General features: G+C 35.9%; 1 protein-coding gene across 2 annotated transcripts in view; it reads right to left on the reverse strand.

Annotated features, from left to right (window-relative positions):
• Positions 1-22821, reverse strand: part of LOC115210642 (polycystin-1-like) — a 146380-nt gene that overhangs the window by 73800 nt on the left and 49759 nt on the right. For both annotated transcript variants that reach the window (XM_036502002.1, XM_029779292.2), the window contains exons 9-14: positions 21562-21738; positions 13793-14043; positions 8994-9135; positions 8344-8444; positions 4609-5493; positions 660-949 (exon numbers count right to left, since the gene is read on the reverse strand). In XM_036502002.1, the coding sequence (XP_036357895.1) occupies positions 660-949; positions 4609-5493; positions 8344-8444; positions 8994-9135; positions 13793-14043; positions 21562-21738 (1846 nt within the window). The remainder of the gene's footprint in view (positions 1-659; positions 950-4608; positions 5494-8343; positions 8445-8993; positions 9136-13792; positions 14044-21561; positions 21739-22821) is intronic.

Genomic DNA, 22821 nt, shown 5'->3' on the forward strand with positions numbered 1-22821 from the left:
TGTATATATACACACACACATATATTTATATATATATATAAAGTTAATCCAAACAAGAAAGCACAAAAAAACACAACAACGCGAGGACGTGGAACAAATATAGTATTATTGGACGCTCAGGAAAGAAGGAAAGAAGGAGGGTTTAACGTTTCGAGTGGAGCTCTTCATCAGAAACATAGGAGAAGGAAAGATCCAGAGAAGGGAAGACAGTGGAAAAAAAAATCGCCAACGGTACACACACGGTCACATTTTGAAAGATCGGAAGGAAATATATATATATATATACATATATGCCTTTGTGTATGTGCTTGTTTCCCACCCCTGTGTGACAACCAGTGTTGGTTTGATTACATTCCTGTAACTTAGTAGTTTAGCATTAGAGGCTAATAGAAAAAGCCTTTAAAAGAGATAAGTACTGGGGATGATTCATTTGAATAAAACCCTTCAAGGCAGTGCCCCAGCATGTCCAGAGTCAAATAGTTTGAAACAAGTAAAAAACTTCATTTATAGTATATACATATACATTAAGGTATAACTGTGCAATATGACAGTAACTGTTATTTCTGTATGAATTTTAGCTTGACATGATCTTAACGTGGCAATCACTAAAGCAAAGAGGAAGACTTGCTAGACAAGAGAAGAAAAAGAAATCTACTCACTCAATCATTGCCAAACCTGGTATCCCATCCACTATTTTCACTCGTAGTGTAGCATTTGCTTTCCTGTCTCCTTTTTCAGCTATCACTAAGAAGTCATATGATTCATTTATTTTCATCCATTGAGTATTAAACGATATGCTTCCTGCAGTAAAGCTAAGTTTTCCAGGACCATTACCAAAACATCCACCTTTATCAGAAGACAAACTTGGAGGGCCAACAGTCCCTTCATCTTCAGTAATTTCATATTTCTGTTTGTATCCACTACAATACCATATGAAATTTGTAAATCCCTGAAAAAAAATTTATAGATCTTAGAACAAAGAGAAATACCATTTAAAAAAAATATTTTTGTGTATTTGGGTGTAGGTGTTGGGGCGTAAGGTTGGATTTGATTGGACATCATCTCATTTTTTAAATTTCCCTTTTCCCATGCTTACATGGGTCACAAAGAATTTGCTGAAACAGATTTTCCATAGCCAGGTGCCCTTCCTGTTGCCAACCTCATCCTGTTTTCAAGTTAGGTAGTATTTCCTTATGGTGAGACATGTTTACACAAGATTGGAAATGAAGGGCACCACTTGTATTATAGTGATGCTGGTTAATGATTATCATATACTATGTGGAGACAAGGAAGTTCAAACACACACACACACATACACACATTTATATTTATATATATATATATGATGGGCATCTTTTTGTTTCTGTCTACCAAATCTACTTCCAATGGTTTGGTCAGCCCAGGGTATAATAAAAGATGCTTGCCCAAGGTGTCATATTGTAGGACTGAACCAGAAACCATGTGGTTGAGAAGAAAACTCCCTAATCACTCAGCATGTTAAAACCAATATCAGTGTAATATGGTAGAGTTATATTTATTCAGCAATTTTCCATTTAATTACAACACACTGACCATTAAATAATGATTCTGTTTTCTGTTTTAATCAGAGTCAACATCAATAAATAGGATGCAAGGATGTAACATGGTCTGACAGTAATAATCAAGTAATGAAATAAATAAAAGTAAAATTAATTAACACCATATTTGTCTATCAAAGTGAAGGCATGTATCTTAGAGGTTAGGTCATTTGGCTCACGATTGTTAGATTGTGAGTTTGATACCTGGCAGCAAACTGTGTCCTTGAGCAAGCCGCTTTATTTCATGTCATTCCAGTCCTTTCAGCTGGCAAAAATGAGAAGTACCCGTATTTCAAAGGGCTAGCTTTGTCGTATTCTGTGTTATGCTGAATCCCTCTGAGAACTGTGTTAACTGTGGAGTGCTCAGCCAGCTGCATGTTAATTTCATGAGCAGAATGTTCCTTTGATCAAATCAACTGTAACCCTCATTGTCACAACCAACAGAGTGTTAGTGTTTGTCGAATGAAAAACATTACCATAACTATCAAAATACAAATTACCAATTTCAGCTTCACTTTAAAAAATTTTAAACCCATTTTAGCCATAGTTAAAATTTGGGTTTAACCCATTAACATTTAAACCAGCCATATTCGGTCAAATATTCTATCTGTTTTATGTTCAGACCAGCCAGATCTGGCCTCTCATACCTTACCCTACAGTTTCATTCTAAAAATACATAATCACATCTTCAAAATCAAGTAGCTATGAGAAAATGAATGATTAATTCAAAGCAACGTGAATAAATAAGCATTACATTTGACAGAATAACTTGAATGATTAAATTGTGATTAAGGTAGTGATTTATCACCCCACCAGACAAAACATCCCTTGTCCTCAATGGTTATATTCTTAAAGAGGTTGAGAGTTTCAAATACCTTGGCACCATCATTACAGCTACAGGTCAAGGTAAGGCTGACATTAAAACACGAATCGACCTCGCTCGCCAAGCCTTCAGCCAACTCAATGCACAACTCTGGTCAAGATCTGAGATCCAACGCACCACCAAAGTACGGATCTACCAAGCACTAGTTTGAACAATTCTCCTCTATGGCAGCAGGTCATGGCCGATAAGGGTGGAAGATATTAAGCGACTAGAATCCTTCGATCACCTCTGTCTACGCTGCATTCTTTGTGTCCAATGGCATCACTTTGTCTCCAACAATTCGGTGCGACACCAGTGCAAAATCACCTCCCTTTGACAAGTCATCCTAACTAGACATCTGCATTGCCTGGCTCATGCCCTCTGTTGTCAACCAGGAGAATTCATCTACGAAGCAATTGCCCCAGCTCCCCTTCAGAATTGGCAAAAACGATGTAGTGGACAACAAAAAAACCTGGCTGATGACAGTCAAGGCTGATCTGGAACCCAACCTAGGTCCCTATACCTACGGTGTTTGCTGCTGGAATGGTTGGAGATCATGCGGTCGTTAGCCTCAAATCGCCAGGCCTGGTCGGCGTTTGTGAGAGATGCAGCATTGAGGATGAATGAAGCCAGCTTAACCCACCCGGGTGAATGCTGTCTCAAGACAAGAAGAGTGATTTATCCTGTATAAAGTTGTATGAAATGTATGAGTTAATATGTGTTTCATGCTTTTTGTAAAAACATTAGTGGTGGTAAGTGAAAGGGAATTCCCACAACTAAGAAATCAGCTTGTGGATTCAGATTTAACGCTACAACCTAGTATGGCCATTGGGCACCCTTAACAGGGTTTGTTCTATTGTAAGCTTTTAGATTAGATCTTTGTCTCTAGAAAAACTCTTTCCTTGCAAGGTACAAAAGCTTATGTGTACTATCCTTTTCTCCTCTGAAAAGCTATTAAAGAAAATCTCGTTTTTTTTGCCCCTACCCAATAACCCAAAAAACGTCTCTTATTCCATCACCCAATCACTTCTTCCAAGACATTTATTTTTAATGCATTTGTATTATTTGAATTCCAAGAAATTAACGAATGCTTAATTCAATTATCATTAATATATAAAATTCACCATTTAGACATTAGAAATATTAATGCTATTGTGGCAAAAAGGGTAGTAGATGGGGAGGATTGGTAGAGCATCATACAAAAGAATTTTATAGTATTAGTTACATCCTTGTTATTCACTGAGTTCAAATTACACTGAATTTAACGGTGCATTTCATCCTTTCAGGGCTTAATAAAAATAATTACTGGTTAAGCACCTCATTTTGCAAAAGAAATTACATCTATTGTAGAAATCAATATTAAAATAGATAATACAGTTCTATATTTAAGAAATGAGGAAATATGTACATTATTTACACTCGACGAATATTTGTCCTCATCTTGTTTGTTGTTAACATGTTTTGGCTGATATACGCTCTAGCCTTCTTCAGGTATCTTGGGGAAATTTTGAACCTGGGTTCTCATTCCTAAGGTATTATTTCGATGTTATTACTATTATTATTATTATTATTTTTTTTTTTCTTCTTTCAAATTTGCTTCCATTTCTTGCCGAGTGTCTTCCTGACTCCTAGGGCAAAGAAATTCATGGTATACATTGGTAGGCCATATTATTATTATTATTATTATTATTATTGTTTGGGTCACTGACCTGAACAATAATAATAATAATAATAATAATAATAATAATAATAATAATAATAATAATAACATCGAAAAAATACCTTAGGAATGAGAATCCAGGTTCGAAATTTCCCCAAGTCACCTGAAGAAGTCTGGAGGGTATATCAGCTGAAACATGTTAACAACAAACAAGATGCGGACAAATATCCGTTGAATGTAAATAATGTGAATAATGTAAATAATTTACATAATTCCTCATCTCTTAAATATAGAACTGTATTAAAATAGATCATCAGAAAATAGATACATAAAAAAAGATACTCTTTTGTCTGTTAGACAACTAGCATCCAGTCAGTAATATCTCTAAACAATTCTCCGTTGCAGAAACAGAAATACACTGATGGCAGTCTAGTATGCCAATAATTTTAGGACAAATTAGACAATGACAGGAAATAATTCTGCTATCTGTGAAGAAACTATAATCTTACCTGATTGCCATCTCTTGGAACATCTGGATCATAAGAATATTTTTCTGGTGAAAGTGTTAATATTGTATTGATACCCCACAATCTTTCTGATGCTCCACCATTTTCAATCATAATAACTAGGTCAGAACTTATTATCTTCAAATATGTGGAAACCTTTGTCTGAAAGACTTCCTGATTTGGAAATTCAGTTGGGTCCATTTTTACATTATAAATTACTTTATAAAATCCTGTTTCTAATATACTTGGTTCTATTGCCAATTCTGCAAAGTTTATTGAAGGATTGTCAAGCAGAGTAACTGGTTCACCTATCTCTTCTCCACTGTTAGGATCTGCAGGTATTATAGACCATAACTTGATATTCTTCAAAGTGTGTTTGCAACTTATTGTCGTCTTTGTCAGGAATCGTACCAATTTATTTCTTTTAACTACTAAAGGTTCCATAAAGTTATAACTAACTTCTCGTATAACTATATGTGGAGGTTCACATTGCACATCAGAAATGACAATTAATTTCTCAGAAGTGAAATTTCCAAAGATGTCTGCAGCAAGAACACTGACTTTGTAAGTTCCTGGTGTAGCGAAGTTGTGGGTCCAAGACATTTCGTTTAGAACAGAATCCTTGGCCATAGTTTTATATTCTTCCGGACATGCTACAGAAGCACCATATACATAAGCAGGTGTTTCATCACCTAGATCAAGAACTAAACATGTTGAGCTTGAAATGGTTGGTAGACTAACTTGTATAGTAGTTTCATTATCTACTTTATTCTGTTTGGGTACACTCAGTATCAAACCGGTAAGGCTGTCAGCGACAGCAATTTGAATTGTTTTATCTTGGGATGAATAAAAGTTTTTAGCAGAGATAGTTATATCATAGTTTCCAGGCTACAAAAAAGAAAATTATGTTATTAAATTATTGACAAATATGATATTTCTTAACTTAAAACAAAATATGAAGCAGTCAATGTCTGAAAGCACTAATTGATAAACCAAAGTCATTTAATTAAATTTAGTTGGTCAGTGTTCCTCAGAGCTTCTCATTGCCAGTTGTTTTCAATTTCATTATTAATTTTGAGGATGTACAATTTTAGTTGTTCAACAAAAAAATTAGTCTTTTCCTAACATTTATGTTGCTTAGATTACTAGTCATACCACCTTATTATTTCAGTATACTCTTTTACTCTTTTACTTGTTTCAGTCATTTGACTAGAGCCATTCTGGAGCACTGCCTTTAGTCAAACAAATCGACCCCAGGACTTATTCTTTGTAAGTCCACTATTTATTTTATATTGGTCTCTTTTGCTGAACTGCTATGTTATGAGGATGTAAACACACCAAGTGATGGTGGAGAAACAAACAGGCACACACAAATATAAACACACACACACACACACACACACACACATATATATATATATATATATATATATATATATATATGACAGGCTTCTTTCAGCTTCCATCTACCAAATCCACGTACAAGGAGACTTGCCAAAGGTGACAAGCAGTGGGGCTGAATCCAGAACCATGTAGTTGGGAAGCAAGGTTCTTACCACACAGCTACACTGTGCCTATGTTGATAAATATTTCATAGGCTCTTGAAGATATGAAAATTGCATTCTTCTAATCTTATTTGAAAATAAACTATGAAGAGTCAGTACTGGTCTGCCATTTATGTACAAATGATCTAAACTTAGACCGTGTTATGGACAGAATGAGATGATTGAGTATAGCTGTTTGGACACCACTGGTTAGGCACAGCTGATTGATTATTGAGGCTTTTTGGTACTAGGGGGTAAGCAAACACACACACACACACACACACACACATACACACACACATGCATACACACATGCACACTTCTGCAGAAATATACATATACAAAAAATAAAGGGAGAGAGAGAGAGAGATTACAATCTATAAGTTAAACACAATTGGTATAAACATTTCTCCCTCCTCAAACACATGAAGGGAAATATGTTCTCTCACATAATCAGAGACAAACAGACAGACAGACAAATATACAAACAGATAGACAGATGGACAGAGACAACGAATGAGAGAAATATCAAGATGTCTGATGTTAGATTAGTCAGTGTTAAATCAACAAAGCCAAATAGGCAAGGCGAAAATGCTTCATACCCTGTTATAGAGTTATAACAGGGTATTGTTTTTTTAATACCAGCAAACTGTGAGGAGGAAGCCCAACCATCAACAGACAAATTTCAATGGGCAGAAAAGCTAATCAAACAACATCAAAGTGAGATTTGTATCTCAGTGAAACAAGTACATTTCTTTGGTCATCCCACTACTTCTCTATACTTCTAGTCATTTTGTCTATGCCTTGCCACTGGATCAGAAATTCAAGGTTGAGAGAATGAGGCTGGCCACTCAATTAAGTTTTCCATCACCATAACCTGAGTTTAGTGCAAGTCGAAACTGAAAATAATTTTAGTATTCTTCTTTTAGCATTTTTGTTGCCATTGAAGACATGTTGTTAAAGAATCATTTGACATGAATATTCACCACACATAACAATAAATAACCTATATCTCCCTCCATGCCCAGTAGCTTGTATCTCTCAATCATTACACAGTAGTCAAATCATTATTTATTAACCAACAGCCTGTACATCACTTGTTTTGCTGTTACATATACATCACTAATTACTCTTCTATCATCTTAAAGTAGCATACCCTGAGTTAACTTCTGTCTTTGTCATTTTTAAGAAAAGTCTCTCTCAGTCACTGGCTGCACCATCACCCACACTCCCAAAATTTCAAATGTGATGAAACAGTCAAATACAATTACCTAATTTTATAACCTTGATTTTTTTTTTTTTATTCTTCAGTGGCCACCAGTACAATTTCCATAGAACCAGATTTCATCACCAATGTCATACATCAATAGTTTCATGCCTTTGAGAAATTTGACAAAATTGACACCACTGCCTTTGATTTTAGAAAAGCTTTTGTCCATGTCTGGCGTAAAAATTTCCAACCAAAGTTGCCCACTTAAATGATCTTTTAATGCACATGAGTATATTCAAAGGCAGCAAGCTGGCAGAATCGTTATAACGATGGGCAAAACGCTTAGCAGCATTTCATCCATCTTCATATTTTGAGTTCAAATTCTGCCCAGATCAACTTTGCATTTCATCCCTTTCAGGGTTGTTAAAATAAGTACCAGTTGAGTACTGGGGTCAATATAATCGACTTAGTTCCCGAACTCACTGGCCTTATGCCAAAATTTGAAGTCAATATACATGAGTATATTATTTTTTTCTATATTTTCTATATTGACCTTCTTCATCTCTCTTCACATGCTAATACATCAATTATAATTTATCCTTTATAGAGTAACTCATAGTCACTCTATAGTTAATAACCAATATATCACCCTTTGTATAGTAATATATAATGCACACTTTACAAAAAAACACTTGCTCACAAAGATTTTAGGATATCAGACTATCAATCAAATAATATCAAAACTTTGCTGTATCCTTGCTAAACATACTTGATGTTCATTGCTTATATTATCTGGCTAAAAATAGACATTAGAAGCAGTGAATAACTTTTGAGCATTTTGTTAGATTATAATAATCTTCATTCTCAATCAAAAGATATAGAAGAGACTTAGTGCAGAGTATTTTTTTTTGTAAGTAATTCATCTTGAAAGAAAATCTTTACAATATAATAACTTGTGCAATATTTAATAATCAAACAACTTACATCTGACCAATTAAAAGTGACAGGTGATGAAGAATTAAAATAAATAGTTGTATCACCATTATCTGTATTTGTTACTGTCACTGTGTAATTTTCAACGGTTCCTTTAAATGAGAAAATAATGACAGGGATTAAAATTGAGGAAAATACTTACACACACACAACGCGCGTGCACACACATGCACACACACACACACGCACGCACACACACACACACACAAACACATGCATACACATGCACGCACACACACATGCATGCACATACACACATGCGCACATGAATGAATTAATTAATTTTGTGTTTGTTTCAATAAATATGTTTCTACTTGTTTAATCAATATGTAACTGTTCAAGAGGAACATGAACTTCTTCAGTCACAATGTCCACTGAAGGCCTGCTAAATCCATTGACATGGCTCTTTCCAGTAGACAAAGCAATACACACACACACACACACACACACACGTACATATATGTGGTTGGTTGTGCCTGTATGTATTTGTGTGTGAGAGAGAGAGAGATATGTCCAGTTAATTTTTTTTATGTTAATACACTATCATGTTTTCTAAAGTTTAGCAGTTTACTTTTAATGAAAATACAAAATTGTATTATTATAATTTCCATACTAATAAAATGTCTTATCTCCATACCTACCATCTGTAGAGATGTCGAATATAGCTGGAAGGTCAAATGGGAAATTATTTGAAACTACTGGTATGCCTGGAGAATTGAGTGGCAATTTTGGTTGATACATAATACCAGTTGTCATAGTAGTTATTTCACGTAGAATTGAAACCTGAAAATATTAAAGAAAATATGATTTTCCATGAGATTCTGTGCAATAACAATATCAGAAGCATCAGACATTATCACAACACCACCAGACTGGTCAAACTGAAATATAGTGCTCTTCCATAATTCTTGACTTTGTGTTTAAATCTTGCAAGTGCTTATATTTGCTCACACTCAGAAATAAATCCTAATTAAAATGATATTAATGATTTAATCAACTAAAGGCAATCTGTCAACAACTGAATCTCAACATAGACTAGAAATAATGATCTGTAAGCTAAGGGGTAACAAATATTATTTATGACTGGTATATAAAACAGTTGAACATTCTACACTGTTGATTGGGGAAGAAAACTAAGTCTCTTCTGAAGAGCAGTTAGCATAGCACGAAACAGCCTATCAGAAAGCTCCTCCACATTTTTCTGGATACCAGAAGTATATAAGGAATGTATTTACATTCTTATTTCTTTCAACAAGTCTTTATTTCATTCATATACTTGCATATATATATATATATATTCATATATGTATGTATCTTTATATATATATATATATATATATATATATATATATTTATATAGATATATTCACACACATATATATTATCATCATCATCATTTAACATCCATTGTCCCTGCATCCAACCCATGGCAGCACGGACGATGGATGTTAAATGATGAAGATGATGATGATATATATATATATATATATATATACTTTCACACAGAAACTGTGAAGAGTCAATACTGGTCTGCCATTTATGTACAAATGATCTAAACTTAGACTGTGTTATGGACAGAATGAGACGATTGAGTGTGGCTGTTTGAACACACACAGCTGATTGATTATTGAGGCTTTTTGGTACTAGGGGTAAGCAAACACACACACACACACACACATACACACACACATGCATACACACATGCACACTTCTGCAGAAATATACATATACAAAAAAAAAGGGAGAGAGAGAGAGAGAGAGAGAGAGATTACAATCTATAAGTTAAACACAATTGGTATAAACACTTCTCCCTCCTCAAACACATGAAGGGAAATATGTTCTCTCACATAATCAGAGACAAACAGACAGACAAACAAATATACAAACAGATAGACAGATGGACAGAGACAAAGAATGAGAGAAATATCAAGATGTCTGATGTTAGATTAGTCAGTGTTAAATCAACAAAGCCAAATAGGCAAGGCGAAAATGCCTCATACTCTGTTATAGAGCTATAACAGGGTATTGTGTTTTTTAATACCAGCAAACTGTGAGGAGGAAGCCCAACCATCAACAGACAATTTCAATGGGCAGAAAAGCTAATCAAACAACATCAAAGTGAGATTTGTATCTCAGTGAAACAAGTATATTTCTTTGGTCATCCCACTACTTCCTTACACTTCTCGGTCACTAGTCATTGCCTCGGTGAAGCCCAATGTTCGAAGGTCGTGCTTCACCTCCTCATCCCAGGTCTTTCAAGGTCTGCCTCTTCCACAGGTTCCTTCAACTGCTAGGGTGTGACACTTTTTATGCATACCTTTCTTTCAATGGACACTAAATTCTGTTTGCGAAGACCTGTTGAGGTAAGTGAAATCAAAATCTAATTCTCTGACATGGCCAATGACAGCACTGCCTGACTGGCATCCATACTACTGGAACATTAAGAGCACCATCCAAGCGTGATCGTTGCCAGGGTCACTGACTGGCTCCCGTGCAGGTGGCATGTAAAAAGCACCATTCAAGCATGATCATTACCAGCATCGCCTTACTGGTACTTGTGCCGATGGCATGTGAAAAAAAAACAATCGAGTGAGGCTGTTGCCAGTGCCACTGGACTGGCTCCTGTGCAGGTGGCACATAAAAACACCATTCAAGTGTGGCTGTTGCCAGTACTGCCTGACTGGCCCTTGTGCAGTGGCACATAAAAACACCCACTCTACTCTTTGAGTGGTTGGCATTAGGAAGAGCATCCAGCTGTAGAAACTCTGCCAGATCAGATTGGAGCCTGATGCAGCCATCTGGCTTGCCAGTCCTCAGTCAAACCTTCCAACCGATGCCAGTATGGAAAGCAGATGTTAAACGATGGTGATGATGATGATGATATATATACATATGTACCTTTAAGTATGGGTGCACACATGCACATGTATACATAGTATATTTTATAAAAGAAGGTATACATATTTATTATGAATTTACAATTTTAATCTGCCTGTGATAAGTAAACAAAATGGTCACTCCACAAGTTTATTTCTTCATAAGCAGAGAAAAAAAAATGTTCAATCGGATCCATTTCTAATCTTATTAATCCTCTGCCCTTAGGGATTAGTAACTTATAGCTATTTATATCATACACAAACTATGACTTAGATAAAGTTGATAAACATTGGATAAACATTGAATACCACCTTTTCTCCCTGGGTGGCTTACTGTGACCATTAAGGACCTGCTACAGTGGTAGAAAGACTTCTATATTGCCCTTGGCCTGAACAGCCACCACACCAACACTCTTTGCACCCATCAAAATGAAGAGACTTGATCACTCACTACAGACTAACTATTCAGATATGAGTTAATGCTGCTACTGGTGATGACAATGAAGACAATGGCAATAATGACAGCATATTTTGATAAATGAGCTAATTTATTCTATCCTAGTGCACTTCAGTGTGTTTGTGAAAATGCCAACAGTGCTATGTGGAAAGTATGTTTTTGATGGAAATATTAAGAACAGAATAGGAGTATAGTCACAATATAAAGTTGATCAATCCAATTAAAAATACATGGCAGGTGTCAACGGAATTCATATTGCTTCTCATATTGTTCTTATGCTCTAATGCAGAGATCAACTACTAAGTATATGAGAATATTTTATTTGCAGTTTTAAAGAACTCTGACTGCAAATTGATGCTGATACTACAAATTTCATTTTTTTATATTCTGACTATAATCTTACAACTATATCCATCCAATGCAGTTGTCTGCATTCCAACATTTAGAAGTAGCCATTTCAAATGTTTAAATTGCCGAATGAGCAAATTTTAATAGAATGGTCAGGTATTAAATAAAAGAATTACCATTCAATCATTTAAAGCCTTGGAAACTCGGATATATTCCAATAAATTTTGACACCTACCAGTGAAAGTATTGTGATGACATTTTCTTCATAACAAACTGTTGTTTGTACCCACTTCTCATTGTGTTAAACAAATAATGGGTACATTTGTCTTTATATAGGACTTAAGAAGAATTGTATTCAACCCTATAAGCTTATGAAATTCTTATCAGTTTTATCCTACTTTCTTTCCTTGTTAGCTTCATCAAACTGGTCCACATAATTCTGTGGATCTGTCTTGACCATCAATAACAAGGTACAGCAATTTGTTATTCTCTTTTTCGTTTGCTACAGTCAGTGGATGAAATGGAGTAAAATTTTCATACCTCTAACCTTTCACTTGTTTCAGTCATTTGACTGCAGCCATGTTGGGGCATTGCCTTGAAGGGTTTTAGTAAGACAAACTGACCTCAGACTTATTTTTGTAAGCCCAGTACTCTTTCTATCAATCTCTTTTGCCAAACGGCTAAGTTACAGGGGCAAAAACATACCAACACTGGTTGTCAAGCAACGGTGGGGAACGAACACAAACACACACACGCATGCACACACACACACACACACACACACACACACACACACACATAGTTAATCAAATAAAAAAAAATGAAGAAAAAGCACATGGAAAAACAACAACGCAAGGATGTAGTACATGCAAAGTATTAGCAGATGCTCAAGGAAAGAAAGAAAGGTAGTTTTATGTTTTGAGCAAAGCTCTTCTTCAGAAACAGGAGACAGAGGAAAGTCCAAGAGAAAAGGAAGACGGAGGAAAAAATCACCAACAATCTACATGTGGTTACATTTTGAATTGCATATATATATATATATGTATATATATATATATATATATATATATATATATTATATATATATATATATATATATATATATATATATAATATATATATATATATATATATATATATATATATATATACATATATGTATGTATGTATGTAGTATGTATGTATGTATGTATGTATGTATGTATGTAGTATGTATGTATGTATGTATGTATGTATGTACACGATGGGCTTCCTTCAATTTCTGTCTACCAAATCCACTCACAAAGCTTTGGTCAGCCTGATGTTAGAGTAGAAGATGGTTGTCCAAGGTGCCTCACAGTAGAACTGAACACAGAACCTTGTGGTTGGGAAGCAGGCTTCTTACCACACAGCCACACCTGTGTCTATGCATAAAATATAAATACTATTTCTAGCTGAGGCATATGACCCAATTTTTTGTTTTGTGTGTGTGCATGTGCATGTGTGTGTGTGTGTGTGTGCATGCGTGTGTGTGTTGTGTGTGTGTGCGAGTGTGTGTGTGTGTGTGTGTGTGTGTGTGTGGTGTGTGTGTGTGTGTGTGTGTGTGTATTCGTACATAGCAGTTAACTGATAATATTGGGCATAGCATTTGACTGATACTTTATTTCATTGACCAGAAAGGATCGAATAAAGTACTAAATGTGATATTTGATAATATTCTCCCCACAATTATAAGCTGAACACTCTCAGTGTACGGTTAAAGAAAATATTTGATCCTTACTTTAAAAGTGTATTCTTCCCTTGATACCATATTACATGTGACTAATTTTCCGATGAAAACTCCAGCTTCATTGTATTGCAATGATAATTGGTCATTTGTTAGCAAGGGCCTCTTTAAAGCATGTTCGTTGTCACCAATGCAGCACTTTGTATCTTCATTTTCGCTCGTAGTGTTAAAGTAACACGCATACGAATTAGCTGGTGGAATGCCACCTTCATAATTCATGTTTACCATGACAGAGAGTTGAGAACCTAGAAAATGGTATCAATAGACAATGAAATCCTTCTGTCAAGAATACCAGATAAAATCAAAAACAAAAACACAATAAAAGTAAAGAAAATAAGAAGAAAACACACATATTTTACTTTTGTCAGCCACATTGTTATTGATTCTTGAAAGCCAAATATGAAACTATTGAACTATTGATGGATATTTTAAAACAATCTGAATATTGGTTTCTTACCTTGGCACAAAGCTAGAAATTTACACAAAAGGAAGCTTATTCAATATCAAGGGACAGGTAAATATTTCGAAACATGAGCAAGATTGTTGTTGTTGACTTCTAGAAGCACTGCATGGGGATGTATTGTATACATGTGCATGCATTTGGGTATATGTGTATACATGAATGTGTGTGTGTATATATATACGCACACACACACATATATCTATATACATACACTCATAAATACACACACACACACACAGACATATATATATTTATAAAAAAGAAGTTTGAAAACACCACTATATAAGATAAATTTTACTTCTTTTTTATAAATATATACACTTATTATATATATATATATTATATATATATATATATATATACATATGAGATGTGTTCAAAGAGTATCCGATTTTATTTTTTCTCATCAAAACTAATGCCATATGGGCAAAATCCTTTAGGTGGGAGGTGATACCACCTTCTTGTGCTTACGTGAAAATTTTCGTGCCAGTAGGCCGTATCAGTTATGCCTACGGTACAGACGTGTACTGTGCATTCATCGGATTTTCATTTCTTCCCTTCCTGGGTTTGTTGAGTAGGGACCTACATCGTGACCTCAACAGTGCTGGTGCCACAAGGAAGCACTTACTCCACACTGTAAAGAGACTGGTATTAGGAAGGACATCCAGCCATAGAAACTATGCCAAAGCAGACAGCAGAGTACAATGCCGTCTTTGACTCATTGGATCCTTAGCAAACTGTCCAACCTATGCTAGTATGAACTGTGGACGTTAAATGATGATGATGATGATATATATATATATATGGCTTCATGATTGGAAAAAATGGAAGTCAGATGGTACGACGTCGGGAGAGTAAAGAGAATGAGGAAGGATTTCATAGCTGCAGGAGTGTGCTTTCATCTGGGCAACATGCACATTGTGAACTGGGACGTTGTCTAGGAAGAGGAGGATTCCTTTGGTCAGCATGCCACGCCTCTCTGCTTTGATGGCGTCCCGCAATTTCTGCAGCAGAGAAGCATAACATGCCCCAATAATTATGATGCCCTTTGCCAGGAAATCCATCATCACTACTCCGTGCTGGTCCCAATAGACTGTGAGCATCATCTTGCCAGCTGAGGGCTGGACACGAGCCTTCTTTGGAGGTGGTGAGTTATCATGCTTTGACCGGACTTGACTTTCCGGATAATGGTGATGAACCCATGTTTCATTTTGTGCGATAAGTCTGCCGAAAAAGTCCTCCTCGTTTTCTTGGCACATTGCCAAAAGAACTTGGGAGCAATTGACTCGTTCCTGCTTCTGAAAAAGTGTGTGCATCCGGGGAATCCATCGTGCAAACAACTTCCGCGTATGCAAATGGTCGTGAGTGATTTTTTTCCATGGACCCTACTCTTATCTTCACTTCTTGTGATAGTTGCCGAATAGTTATGCGCTGATCCCCCAAAATGCCGGCTTCCACTTTATGGATGGTGTCATCATCAATGGCAGAATGTGATCGTGCAGGAATAGGAGCAGTTTCCACCGATGTCCATCCACATTTGAATTGGCAATGCCAGTGCTTGATTACGTTGTATGATAGTGCATCGACACCATAAACTTCTTTCATCCCATCGAAAGTCGCTTTTGGTTTACGATCTGCATTTAACTGCCTCATTATAACACCTTAGTCCACTTCAGCAGCCGTAAAAGACAAACGAATACTAGTGGAAAGCTACAATTTACTGTGACATGTAGAGACGTATAATTATGCCTGTACAAGTTGCGTTTCCTGCAATAACCGGAAGTGGGTTAGGGGAAATCTTTAATGAATACCCCTTGTATGTATGTGTGTGTGTATATACATACATACATACATACATACATACATATATATATATATATATATATATATATATATATATATATATATATATATATATATATATATATATATATATTATATATGTATATATATATATGTACACATATACACACACACACAGAGGGTACGATGGCTAAATCGTCTCAATTTTATATTTTTAATTTCCCGCATGCGTATTGTTTGTTTTTAATTTTGTCAACTACACAATATAGTAGGGTCGGTTGGGAACCATCTGTGAGAAAAACAGCACCATGACGCAATTCACTCTGCCAGAAATTTGGAAACGATATGCTGTGCTGCTTAGCATTGATGCTGGGTGCTCCAATACGAACAGAGCAGAGTGCTTGGGTGTCAATCTGAGGATAGTACAGAGGATTCGGAAAGAGTTGGATGAGTCCAATGGTGATTTCGAAGGTACAGCAGATCGGAAACTCACTCTGATCGTTCTGATAAGAAAAGAACTACTGAATTTGTTGGTGAGATCCAGGCCATGATTGACAACGATCACTCCAAGTCAATTAGGTCCATTACCAGGGACATGAGAGTGTCTGAGTTTCTTATCAGGAAGGTAGTACATGAAGACATTCGGTATTTCTCATACATGATGATAAAGGGCCAATTTGTATCCCAAGCCATGAAGAACAAGAGGAAAGACCACACTACGAAGCTTTTGAACAAACTCAAGCATCCCCTCCAACCGATCATGCTATGAATTTTCTCAGACGAGAAAAATTTCTGCCAGAAACAGATGGTGAACACGCAGAACAACCACTGGTTTGGCGTGCCCCTAAAACATGTGCCGAGAGTGATAAAAATCAAACATCCAGTCAACATCATGGTGTTTGGAGTGATCACTAGCGATGGCATCGTTATGCCTCCATTCATCTTCCCACACGGCCTCAGGTTCAACACGGAAGCCTACATCAAGTGCCTGGAGGAGGTAGTACTGCCTTGGGTCAAGAGGGTGGCTGCTGGAAGACTCTATGTCTAGCAACAGGACCCTGCACCATGCCTCACAAGCAAGAGAACCCAGTCATGGCTATCAGACAATTTCTGCGACCACACCACCCTTAACATCTGGCCACCTAACTCCCCAGACAACAACCCCCTTGATTATTATATGTGGGGCGCAGTTGGACGAGAGACCAACAAAACTCCTAGTGACACCAAAGATGAACTGAAGGCAATGATAATGGCAGCATTCACCAACTTAAATAAGGAGACCGTCCAGCAGAGTTGCTGGAGATTCCAAAGTCGTCTGGAAGCCGTAGTCGAAGCCAATGGCGATTTTATTGAACAAATTTTATCTTTAGTATTTCAAGTTATTTTAATATAATTTTGGTAAATATATCTGTTAAAATGAGATGTCAGCGTTATTTTCATTTAGCTGGCAATTTATTCACTGTGCCATGTATATATGAATCGGAAAGGGGATGTTTTATTTTGTTTAGAAGAGGAGAAAATTTGTTTTCTGGAGAAAGGGAAAAGGGGAAGATAGGGGATCTTTTCTTTTTGAAAGGAAACGATCCAAGATAAGAAGCAGGACAAGCGAAAGAGAGAGGGAGAAACAAGAGGAGGGAAGAGAGAGAGAGAGAGAGAGAGAGAGAGAGAGAGAGAGAGAGAGAGAGAGAGAGAGGAGAGAGAGAGAGAGAGAGAGAGAGAGAGAGAGAGAGAGAGAGAGAGAGGCTTCTTTTCAATTATAATGTATCGATGTGGTCAGCCCATTGAAATTTACTTACGATTCAAGACGTTATTCTTGATTCAGTCAGTGTTTCCGAAAACATCTCTTTCTGTCTCCCTTTCCTTTTCTCATTATATACATATTAACATATTTGTAAATATACACATTAGGATTGGAAAAGTGAAATATATGTGGTCAACTCATTGAAATTTAATTGCAATTCAAGATGTCATTCTTGATTTAGTCATTGTTTTTGAAAGTATCTCTTTCTTTTTCCCTTTCTTTTTTTTTATTACATACATATTAACATGTCTCTGAATATATACATTAGGATTTTAAAAACGATGTGTGTAGGTGCGCGTGCGTGTGTGTGTGTGTGTGTGTGTGTGTGTGTGTTGTTGTTGTTGTTCTATTTGTTTAGAAGAGGAGAAAGAAGAACTAGGAAGGAAGGAAGGAAGGAGAGGAAGAGAGTAGAAATGACCTTTCAAGATGTCAATTTTTTGGAAGAAGGATGGGAAAGACAAGAAAAAGGAGAAAGGAGAGAAAATGATGGGGAACGACAGAGATAGAGAAGTTTCTTTTCAATTATTTTGTATCGATGTGGTCAACCCATTGAAATTTAATTACAATCCAAGATGTTTTTCTTGATTCGGTCATTGTTTTCGAAAGCCTTTCTTTCTCTCTACCTTTTCGAAAGGTCATTTAGCATCAGCCACTACTTGTGGATTTACTCTTTTCGCCGTAGCATGCCTACTGTGGTACAGACGGTTCATTTTGCCCCGTGGATAATTGAAGTTACAATAGGCCATTTTGCACTTTGATTTGGAATTGTTGCAATGTTTTCTTCGTTCGTTATTATCTGAGCACAATATCATTATTCGTCTTAGGTTATAACATTATTTGGCGATGAGTGATAATTGAAAGTAATGCAACAAGGGTCCTTAGAAATACAAAAACAATGTGACAAGCAGATATTGGATATTTCAACAGCTTTAGCTTCCAAGTTTATGCAGTCAAATCCTACTACATCGGTTAACAATGAAAGTAGCACAACTTCAAAAGTTTTGGACAAGCTTCCTATCTTTGAATAATATGACGAACAAAATGAACTTTGCATCCTAGTATAATCGTTATTAAGGTTTTGTTTTTTTTGTCATGGAAGCGACGGATCTCGTTGGTTCAAGTAAAGTATCACAATTGGGTTACCCAAACATTCTAATGTCTTTCACTTTAAAACTACATATTTGGTGAGATATCATCATTGTTTAACAGAAGATATAAATGTTTCAAATTAGAAAAACGCCCCGAAGAAGATTTTATTGCACTTGCTGGGCGTATAAACAAAGAATGCGAAAAATCTAAAAGACAATGACTGCTAACCAATTTAAAAATCTAATTTTTCGTATCTGGCCTGACATAACCAAGCTACGATGATATAAGAACTCATGTCCTAGTCAAATTGGACACATCTGACGACATTACTTTACAACAATTAACGAGTGAATGTCAACAATTATTTATTATTAAGCACATACTCAAATGATACAAAATTCCACAGGAAATTAAATAGTTTCAACCACAAAGAAACAAACTGGAGTTCACAGAAGTCTAAACCCCCTTACGGATCTACGATAACTCAGCCCCCCCCCCTCCCCCACCCAAAAGCATGTTGCTACTGTGGCGAGTGGCACTATGAACATTATTGTCTGTACAAGAACAAAAAATGTCTCAAATGTCACAATTATGGACATAAAAATGGCTATTGCTACAGTCCTGAGTTATTCCAGTAACACAGTAGAAGTCATCGAATCCGATTCAACCGCAGAAAGTATTATTTCAAATAGAGTCTTCGCCACAGTTAAAGGCGAAACCACCTCGAAAAGGAAATATATTACTATGCAGATATATGGATATGGTATATACTTACAACGTGAAACTGCACCTGATATTACCAACGTTTTTGAAGGAACATGGCACAAAATCGGTAAACCAGCCATTTTATCAACTGAACAAAAAGCCGTTGGTTATCAAAAGAAAGTATCATGCCTTTATTCACTCAGAGACCCGACTTACATTACTACATTCTGCTACATTACTGAGAATCCTTACCAGGACATCCTCGGAATAGACTGGATTGAGAAACTTGGGTTATGGAATATAACACTAAGTAAAGTAACACACACCCTTTTAAATAGCACTGGCAGTGTTGAAGTTGAACATGTTGCATACACTAATCATGCTGGAAATTTTCAGCAAGAATTCAAACCAGTTTTCAAAGTTAGCTTAGGATTATGCACAAAATTTACAGCATCTTTGCATCTTAAACCAAATGTCAGAGCTGTTTTCAAGCCGAAGCATTCAGTTTCTTATACCTCGTTATCGCTGGCTAGATACATTAGAAAATTTGTATGTAATATTAAAAGTGAATTATTCTTCATGGGCAGCGCCCATTGTTATAGTAAAATAGAAAAATGGTTGTATACATATATGTACTGATTTTTCTACGAGACTTAACGATTCATTAGAGCTACATCGCTGTCCACTACCTGTTCTTGAAGACTTATTTGCAAGATTAAATGGGGGAAACTGTTTTTTCAAGAATGACTTAGCGGAAGCATATTTACAAATAGCTGTAGACAATGCGCCAAAAGAGCTCCTAACCATAAATAAATAGCATACAACAGATTACTTTTTGGGGTAAAGTCTGCCCCAGCGATTTCTCAAAAGCTTCGGTTGAGAGTAAATAATATAAATTTTGTCCTATTACTTATAGCATTCCTGTACATAGCTTGAATAGCCCGCTCAAGCCATTTACCTACACCTTGTTTCCTCAGAGCCCACTAAATTACCGAATGTGGTACCCTGTCAGATTCTTTCTCCAAATCAATGAAAACCAAGAATAGAGTTTATTTTTATCTGTGTATTTCTCCCCACTAGGAAGATTTCATCTATGGTCCCTCTCTTGGGGACAAAACCGAATTGCATCTCACCCAGGTTCATTCAACCATGGATCAACTGAGTTATAACTTTCTCCATGACCTTCATAACTTGGTCCAAATGTTTGATTTCTCTTAGACATCACCTTTGCCCTTTTAGCAGTTTACAGAGACACTGCTACACCACTCATTGGGTATATCATCTACCTCGTTGACTCGATTAACTATCTAAATGGTAACCATGTATCCTAATTCGTAAGATATTTTGAGCATCCCTGCCACTAACCCCAATGATCCTGACACTTGCCCCATCTTCATATTCTTGATTATTTTATCTACCACACAGCTTTCAACCTGGATTACTGGTCCCTCTATCGGGTCAGCCTGACATAATCTCTGTTCATCCCATGTGTCCTCCAAGTTCAGCAGCCTTTCTTATTAATACTTCCACACCAACTTCTTTTGTTCAATATATATCTATATATATATATATATATATATATCTATATATATATATATATATATATATATAATATAAATAGTATATAAATATATGCATACATACATATATGTACATACCTATATATATATGTATATATACATGCATATATACGGGTTCAGGACATCAAAAAAAACGTTGAACACAATGAGAAACGAAAACATGCATATATACACACGTATATATATATGTGTGTGTGTGTGTGGTGTGTGTGTGTGTGTGTGTGTTTATTAAATATAAGTATATGTATAGATATAAACATACATGCATGCAAATATTCTATCATGTGCACATTGTTGTGTGTATACAATATATAGCAATTACCTGTAAAAACTCGCGGATGAATGTCGTCGACTCTGCCTCTAGCAACAGCTTGTTGGCAAACCATGAAGTAAGTAGTGTTGATGACTTCGAGAATACTTTTCACTGACACCTTTATTGTATAATTGCCGACAGATGTATAGGTGTGGTCAAAGACATCAGGTTCGTGAGGACTAATACCTGTATAGTAAAAATAGATTATGAGGAACTATAATTTTTTTTTCCACAGGCAATAGCTAACAGTTTTGCAAAGTATAAATATTGATGCAAGCGTGGCTATAGACATTTGTATGGTTGCGTGGTTAAGAAGTTCACTTCACAACCACATGGTTTTAGGTTCAGCCCCACTACACAACACCTTGAATAAATGTTTTCTACTATATCCCTGGGTCAATCAATGCTTGTCATTGAAACTGGTAGAGAGAAACTGATCAAAGTGTGCGAGCGTGTGTATGTATGTATGTATGCATGTATGCATGTATGTATGTATGTATGTATGTATGTATGTATGTATGTATGTATGTATGTATGTATGTATGTATGTATGTATTTATGTGTGTGTGTATGTGTGTGTGTGAGCGCACGCACATCTTTGTGTGTATGCATCATGTATGTATGCATTTATAGGTGTATGCAAATGTGCATTAATGTTGATATTCTGTAGCTAACTATCCATTGAACGAAATGGTGGTTAACATTACAACTTGCTACTCAGTTCATTTGAAGACCTTTGAAAAACAAGAAGTCTCTTCCTTGAAAAACAGGTAATTGTTGGCAATAGGAAAAGCCATACTAACAAATATAGGAGATAACTCCGAATATGTTTCAATATTATTATGATCTCGTCAAATAAGCATAGCTCTCTCATCAAACAAGTCAAATTAGAAATGAGAGAATCACTCAGTAAATGTCCAAGATTAGTTGATGGAGGAAAATAGAAGTTGTTGGTTCACTATTACCAGATGAGATGAATATAACTTTATTAAGCATAATTCAAGACTTTTGGTGGAATGCTGTTCATTTTAAAACCAATTCTAGTGCATTACTGCGCATTATCTCATTGATCATGGAAGAATGAAGGGTAAAATTGACACAGAAAATATTTCCACTCTAAAACTAAGTCAAAATCAGTACTTAATTTCATTTCTTCCTGCAGTGTACATTTTCTGATAATACTCTGCTGTCTGGTTGAGGCATAGCATTTAAAATACATAGACCTTAAATAAAGACTGCAAAGATATGGCAAAAATGCTACTTAAACAT

Source organism: Octopus sinensis, linkage group LG4 (assembly GCF_006345805.1).
Source record: "Octopus sinensis linkage group LG4, ASM634580v1, whole genome shotgun sequence".
Classification (NCBI taxonomy): Eukaryota; Metazoa; Mollusca; class Cephalopoda; order Octopoda; family Octopodidae; genus Octopus; species Octopus sinensis.